General features: G+C 44.9%; 1 protein-coding gene across 1 annotated transcript; it reads right to left on the bottom strand.

Moving 5' to 3' along the window:
- Positions 1 to 350: 350 nt before the first annotated feature.
- Positions 351 to 5,470, bottom strand: LOC120845288 (lactosylceramide 4-alpha-galactosyltransferase-like). Its single transcript, XM_040217121.3, has 3 exons — positions 4,889 to 5,470; positions 3,025 to 3,069; positions 351 to 1,828 (listed from the first exon to the last, which is right to left on the bottom strand). Exons 1-3 carry the CDS (start codon positions 4,992 to 4,994, stop codon positions 903 to 905), a joined length of 1,077 nt encoding a protein of 358 aa, XP_040073055.1. The 5' UTR covers positions 4,995 to 5,470; the 3' UTR covers positions 351 to 902.
- Between the last annotated feature and the right edge of the window lie 2,157 nt (positions 5,471 to 7,627).

The raw sequence follows: 7,627 nt of genomic DNA, 5'->3' as shown, positions 1-7,627 counted from the left end.
GAGTAACGTGGGCAGTTCGGAATTTGTGCGGAACTGTGTCTGCGAACGGGCAGCTGTGACAGAGATGCAGTCACTCCGCGTATGGTAGCATCGCCGACGCAAGAACTTCATGGAAAGATGTCGTCGTCCGGAACACGAAGCTCGCACATCTAAAATAATTTTAATTTCAATAAATAACATATAAGGTGCCCGGTTACTTAACAAAATGTCAGACACAGACTATTATTCTGGCGGTACGCGTAAAATACTCCGCGACCACACTGCTTCTCATGGTTTTAACTGACGTTGCGTCAGCAGCCATTGCGCGGATTTGCTGCCGAGCACGCACTATTCGGAGCATACATTTCGCACAATCGAAATGATTTTTTTTTCTCAAGAACAAGTAGTAATGGCCATCAACATTATACAGGGACGTCACATTCGCGCTATGAATTTGTTTTGACTCCGGAAAAGAAACTCCAATTAAAAAAAAAAAAAATTAAATCGCTCACAAGCAGTTAAGCCTTTCGTACCCCTAGCTTTTTCTTCACTTTGTACTTTCCGCGACACAGATACACGCAGCAGGTCTTTGGCACGTCCACAACAATGTCGTAGCACCACAGTCATCTGTACGGATCTACACAAACCCAGCAAATGCCCAGAACGCGAACACTGGCCAATTCTAACGCGCGCGCACAAAAGAGGAATCACAACGAATACTGAAGACGTCCGTGAATGCTACAGTGCAGCAGCTTGAACTGACACACACACACATACCTATATACACACAGAAACATGTCAACAAATATGCAAGAATGCAGGCTTGCTTGTTCGCCAGAACGAGATCATATTGCTAGTAAGTCATTTGTCACCTACTACCAAAATGTTCTTATTTGGGCTTGTAACCTATACAGGTTACCATCTTAGCCGCTAGTGCTATAACATAAATAAGTGAAGCTATATATGATAGAGGAGATAACGTAAAGCGAGAAACAATACGGTGCTATCACTGATGAACGATTCTTCGAAACAAGGTGCTTATAGGACCGAGGGCAGTTCCATACTGCTAACAATTCGTAAGCGCAACCTGACCCAATTTGAAACGTCGTGTGCTTGCTCAAGTGATTGGAAAGGTGAACCCCGTAGCTCTCGCGTACTTCCTGAAACACAGCCGTTGTCCTTGTTTGTTCAAAAAACCACTTCCACCGCTTCCACTCGATCGCCAAAAACGTTTCCGCCTTCAAAAACGTCAAGTTCTGGGCCGACGACTCTCCACCCTGGTAAAGACTTTGCAGAAGATTCGGACCACATGTAGTCCATTCACTCGGGTTGTACACTTCGGCACACTTTTTCATAACGGTCTTCAGAAACCGATGCCTTTTGTCGAAGATCAATATGCTATTGGTCGGTCTTCCACACTCTTCCAGAACCAGACAGTTAGTAAGGCTGTGCAATGACCTCATCGTGATGACGTCGAGGTCCAAGTAGATGCCTCCGTGCCACCACAAGGTCACGTACCTCAAAGCATCGCTAAGATGCTCTACATGGTATTTGCTATGGTTATACATCTTGCTGCCGTACCATGCCTCCATCGGTGAGGACAAGAATGCTTGCTCATTATCTGTTCTGATGCTGCGGAAGTTGGGAAGGGTTTGGAGAATCTTGCAGTACTCGCAGCTAGCTGCTAGCTGCCCCGTGGTGAGAAGGGTGATGAAATAGGCTGGGTTGTGCAGGGAAGCCGACTCGATGGCGCAAGCTTGATTGAAGGGGAGGTCCTGACTGCCAGACGATTCGATGAACCATATGTTTCGTACTTCGGTGGTGTTTCTAATGAGTTGTAAACGAGCTCCTGAAAGGATAGATGAGAACATTGGAAGCATAATTAGTGTGCCTGCTTTGTTTCGTTGCATGTTTGAATCAGAGGAGTAGCGAACGTGCTTCGCTAGCAAAGCTGCCGGGCCACAGGTGCATGGGGTATTACGAGCAGTGCTAGGAGCACGTAAAAAGTAAGTCTCGCGTCCAAAACCCAAAGCGTTACGTACGTTCACATTAAAATAGTTGTAGTGTTACAGCAGAGCCGCCAAAGTAACTGTTTTGAACCATACCTTTCAATAAGTCTACCTAAACTGTGATCGAGTAGAAGTCAAAGTCCCATAGCGACAAATGTATGTAGGTACTGTTATTTATTGAAAAAAGTTGCTCTAGTAGCATTCACAGTTTCATTCTGTTAAATAAAGCTATCGTGAGTTACAGAAAGATTAATTGAGATACGTTCCGATTTTTTTTCGCAATATCTCATAACCTTTCAAACGTAGTGTGGTTGCCGAACAAACTGTACATGTTCGACTCTAAATAGTCATTGGCACAGTGCAAGTTTGATTAATCGCTGCACTCAGGGTTAAGGTTGGGGCAGTGAAAGCTGGTGCGTTTATGTGGAGACAAAATAAATGTGAATTGTCATCTTCGTCAAAATAAAGTTAGTAAAGAACTGTAATTTAACTAATGAGACACGACGTTACTTCAATAATGTGATGAAGTTAGCTGCCAACATTTTCTACATTTAAAAGTTTATATAGTTATTGGATGAATGGTTTATGAGCATACTAACCTAAAACCCTTTTTCAGACACGGGCTTCAGCTCTGTATAAAATTATGTGACTTTGGGCTCGAAGTCAATGAAACGGGTGAGTTTGCGAACAATTTAGACACACTGCGTTCTGCTTTCTAAAAGTAAAAGAAGTTGTCAAGAAAAATATATTAGGCGATTCTCACCTTTCGTTTCATGCAACTGCTGAGTTTTCTGCGCATCAGGAGGTGCAACTATCGAAAGAAACAATGACACTGGTTACATTAATGCCTACGTGCCGGGAAATTAACTTGTGAAATGTTCTCCTCTAAACAAACTTTACTCCTTTTTATTGGTGGTGTGTTTCTTTTAACTTGCTTTCCGAAAGCAAATATTTGATGAGGTACGCGACCACTTCGAAATCACTACATTCTGCTCCCTGAAAATGATTCCACTGGACAATATTAGACATCACTCACCTTGTGTATGACCTGACTGTCGAGATACCGTCTGCACCGCGGAGTCTGCGAAAATGGAAACCCCCAAAGTGGTCAAAATAATGGTGGCACGTTGGTAAGGAAACGCGCGACGCATCTCCTAATAGATAAATGTTTTGGCCCTATTTGTGAAGATGTCCGATTGTTAACAGAAGACAAATATATATATGTAGAGCCACTGAATAGGGTATGCTCATTTTATCGCCACTCTATTACCAGATTTTGTGCTGGGAGCCGCCATTTTGGTCTTGTCGTAAAGGGCTTAGGCTGAGCAATTTAATTGGTTTATTATTTGTGAAAGTGGCCAGCTGAGCAGAAGATAGTAAAATACACACACACAGAAAACAAATGATACATTGTCACTGCCAGTCGAGCGGCGTGGGTGTATAATTGTTTGTCACCCTATTTTTGATATCATCTGTTCAGCTTGCCAGTCGAACTAATTTTCGTTCCGTTTCAGACGTGGCCAATTACAAGAATGCAACTCGAATACTACGAGCTAGACTAATTTGTAATCAATATCATTATTCTGATATCAACAATTCTCGACGAGCAATCAAGCTCTGATTTCGTGCATACATTCAACTTTGCTGATACATTTTTATATGCTTTGCACGTGACTTGTTTTTTTATTTTTATGAAAGTGTGGCATTTTTTCTACTGTGCTATCTGTGGACACATCGACACAAAGATTCTTACATCGGTTTATGGACACTTCGTGCGGAGCGGGAGATTTTGGCGCGATTGTTACTATTGAAGAAACGTAACTTCCCCACCTTAATGGCGGATTTAAACTCGCGGATTCGCGGGCGCAACCACGCAGGAGGATGGTGGTTCTTGGAACCGTTTGGCCAAATGACTCGTCTGGCGAACAACCTAGATATGGGCCCCGGTCTGGTTCAGATCTTCCTCAACCTCGAATTGATTGCGCCACCTGACTCCAAAACCAACTTTCCGCCTGTGCGGATTGGGCCGCGAAATCACTAGTGCAAACGCGCCATTACAGACACCGCTAAATACCTTTTTGGCTATCTCTGGATCAGGAAAGAAAGTGATTCGTGCGGTTTCGGGTAAAGCTTTAGATAACTCGCGTCAATGATTTTACGCACCCAGATGGTTCATCGAGTGTTGTTAATCTGAAGCGTTGCTTACTTACCAGTTGTACCGAACTCCACGCAAGAAACCTGGAGCACCTACTCTCCCTGAAAACGTTTGGAAGAGCCAACCGCTGCCATCTACGGGGGATGTACGGCCGTATGACAAGGCTGAAAATTAGACTCAAGGAAAGAAGTCTGCGATGTGGATATTGAGCAGTTTGAACCGCCATGCTCAGTTTCACGGCGCAGGCGGTTTCTCCTGGGTGTGAACATATTTCCAACCTTTTCATACGCCAAACTCACGCCGTACATTGCGGCGGTCGGTGTTTTCAAGTACTCTCCGGAAGGTTAGGCGCATCATATTTCTTAAGCGGTGGTCACACTGCTCATACGTACGTCATAAAAAAAAAATCAGTCTGCAGACAATGTTTTGCGGAGGGTTTCTTTCTTGTATAAATGTCCTGTCACTTTGGGCAAAAAAGAAAAAAACGAAAAAAAAAAAGGTTTACGTACATGTTTGAAGCACACATATGTATGAATAAAATATAAATGGAACGTGCATGAGACGTGTCTCCGCAGATAGTTATACATCTTTGCAGAACACTCCCTGTCTTGTGTACGATGTAGAAGCACAGAGACATGTGGCTTTAGTGTCTGGTAAGGTACCGGATCCCTTTAGAAGCACCGTATTCCGCTCCTACCAAGTCCACCAATGTACGGAACGCTATTAAAAAGAAAAAGGCACTCACTTTCCGTTTGATAGAAACGTCGAGAGATCCTCTGCACCGCGACGATCGAAAACACAAGGACAGTCACGAGAATGGCAGCGCGTCGTTGTATCGACGCACTCAACATCTTCTGACGGCCGTCGGCCAGAGAGCGGGCAGATGCATGGCCTATACGAGATTCACGGTGTCACAGGCGTTTCGCGTACCGGAAACCTCGGTGACCTTGGCCAGATGTCGTTTGTGGCGAGCGTTCAGACGGGGTGAGGGCGACGCCAGGCCCGCCCAGCTGCAGCCTCTGGCCACCGCAGCAGCGATCTCCCCGTCATTAGCGTGAGAAGAGAGAACGAAAGGGAGAAGCACAGCACAGAAACACCAGGACATTAAGAGGCGTCCGCACGTCTATTTTGTTTTCCTCTAACGCGGGGGCCTTTTGTGCGCAAAGCTGTCGGAATGGAGACAGGCTCTGCCGTGTATCACGAGCGCGTTCGCCGTGTATGGCGAACACGAACGATGTAGCCCAAACAACGGCGAATGCAACCTCGACACACTGGGAAGGGAGAGCCGAGCAGCGGGCCACGAGCACGGGGGAGGCCACGGGACGCCTGGAAGCCGCAGACTGGGCGCGATCGTCCTTCTCTCCGTGGCCCGCTGCTCGGCTCTCCCTTCCCAGTGTGTCGGGTTGTATTCGCCATTCTTTCGGCTACATCGTTCGGGTTCGCCATGCACGTACTACACGGCAGGCTAAACTTACTTTTCTGCCCCCCCCCCCCCCCCCCCTCCTTTCCACCTTTCCCTACTGATGGAATCATGCCATTGTTTCAGTTTGCCTCTGCGCTACCATCCCAAAAAAGGCTTGACAAGATGCCGTAAAACAACCGTAAATTTAACGGCAATTGAATAGTGATAAAATCGTTCCTTGTACCGTTTTTCTTTTTAGAAAACGATTAACTCGCGGGTTCGGCGCGTGGACAATGCGAATATTGGTTTCGTTTTAAAACCGTTTGCAACTTGCTGTGGGGATATTTTGTGCGCTGCTTCTTTCGATAACTATTGCTGCAGTCTTATATACATCATACCAAGGAAACGGAGTTCGACGTCATAATTATCTGCGAGCACACCTCAGAGAGTGCCTGCAGAGCGTATTTTGTGCGTCGTATTAGCTGTTTGACCTCGGCTCACTTTGAAGATATTTTAACTAAGGCTTTGAATTTGATCCCGTAATCTACCGATTCAATCGTCGAATGCGTAAACCGTTGACTTTAGTTCTTTAACCGATTTTATCGGTCCAAAACAAACCTATTTGTCGGGTTGTCGCCCGCATTCGTCCCGTGTCGTTTTTGAGGTCGACGCAAATAATTTGCGTTGGCCTCTACTGGGTGAGGCGTTTACTCCGATGGGGTCGCCAAGTTGTCAGAGTTCACGACAAACTCTTTTAGAGCGCTAGCTCTTAGGCGCCCGTGTGCGGCTTGAGCGGCGTCGACGTTACCGTCGGCGTAACCGCGTTTTGCATTAGGGGACGTTTCCCATAATGATGTCACGCGTGGCGTAATGAAGGCAAAATTTTGACCGCTAGATTTGCCGGGATTTAGCGGAAAAATTTACCGTCTAATTTAGCGGGAACATTTTACCCTTGCCACGTCACACGTAAAGTCACGTCTCACGTCAGACGTGACGTCACGAGAGTAAAATTTTCCCGCTAAATATAGCGTAGCGAAATTATTTTCCCGCAAAATGTAGCGAAAAAATTTCCCGCCAATTTAGTGGGAAAATTTAGCCTCATGATGTCCCACGTGACCCTCCACTCCGTATCCTCCTATCCTCCTCCTCAACAGTTGCGGTCTAATTCGGCATCACAGAGGATTGTAAGCGGCTTTCATTTTTTACATATGTATATACGTAAAATATGTGGAGTCACTAAAAACCGCCTAGCGTCAGCGAAACTAGATTGCTGTTAGAAAACATTTCACCCTGTTGTCACCGCGTGATTATTGAAGCATGGAACGCTTTTGAACGGAACCCTCTAATCCCAGAAATCTGCATTTTCGAACGTTCGTACTTTTGCCCTTGCATTTCCCCGTTTGATTTCTCCTTGAAAATGGACGTCATATGATGCGATGGTATCCCATAGTATAACAGCAGAACTTGGCACCACGAAGCAAATCCACCCCGCTAAATTTAGACGAAAAATTGACGTCTCGTGAACTGACGGCACGTGACTTCAGTTTACCCGCTTAATTAAGCGGAATAATTTATAAATAATTTGTTTTTCGCTACCCAAACAGACTGTTAGAATGGTTTTTAAACAATATCAAGTCGATCCCTCCTTAAATATTGTGTTCACTCCATTAAATGTCTTTAAAGTTAAAGGTACCTGCGGTAAGACAAGTGGTCAGTAAATCACCGGTATGCTTTTTGTATCCTCCACTGTCCCATATTTGAATCAAACAAAAAGTTCTAGATAAATAACACGTGTATTGCGCTTCTTATCTCATTAAATAATTCCTGCTACCTGGAGGTTGCCATCAATGAAAACCTGAATACATTTATTTTTGTCCTCCTTTGCTTTGTCGTTGTTTTTAAGAGTTTTTTTGGCACTTAGCGCGAGAGGTGGTAGGCCAAGTGTCTGAATCGCTACATTCGGCCTATTAGTTTTTTGCTGTAAAATTTGAATATTTAAGCTGTGGGTAATCAGTGAGTTCGGAATGGCTAAGAGAACTAATCTTCTGGATGCTGTAATAAATTTGTGCCCAGCATAACTTA

This window comes from Ixodes scapularis, unplaced genomic scaffold (assembly GCF_016920785.2).
Source record: "Ixodes scapularis isolate PalLabHiFi unplaced genomic scaffold, ASM1692078v2 PGA_scaffold4__175_contigs__length_147842914, whole genome shotgun sequence".
NCBI classification, from domain to species: domain Eukaryota; kingdom Metazoa; phylum Arthropoda; class Arachnida; order Ixodida; family Ixodidae; genus Ixodes; species Ixodes scapularis.
The sequence above is the reverse complement of the archived record's forward strand: the minus strand, read 5'-3'. Positions and strand labels throughout refer to the sequence as shown.

Coding starts and splice junctions, on each gene's coding strand:
- LOC120845288 (XM_040217121.3), bottom strand. CDS start 4,994: ATGTTGAGTGCGTCGATACAACGACGCGCTGCCATTCTCGTGACTGTC. Junction 3,070..4,888: donor ACGTTTCTATCAAACGGAAA/GTGAGTGCCTTT, acceptor CCATTTTCGCAG/ACTCCGCGGTGCAGACGGTA. Junction 1,829..3,024: donor ACAGTCAGGTCATACACAAG/GTGAGTGATGTC, acceptor CTATCCTTTCAG/GAGCTCGTTTACAACTCATT.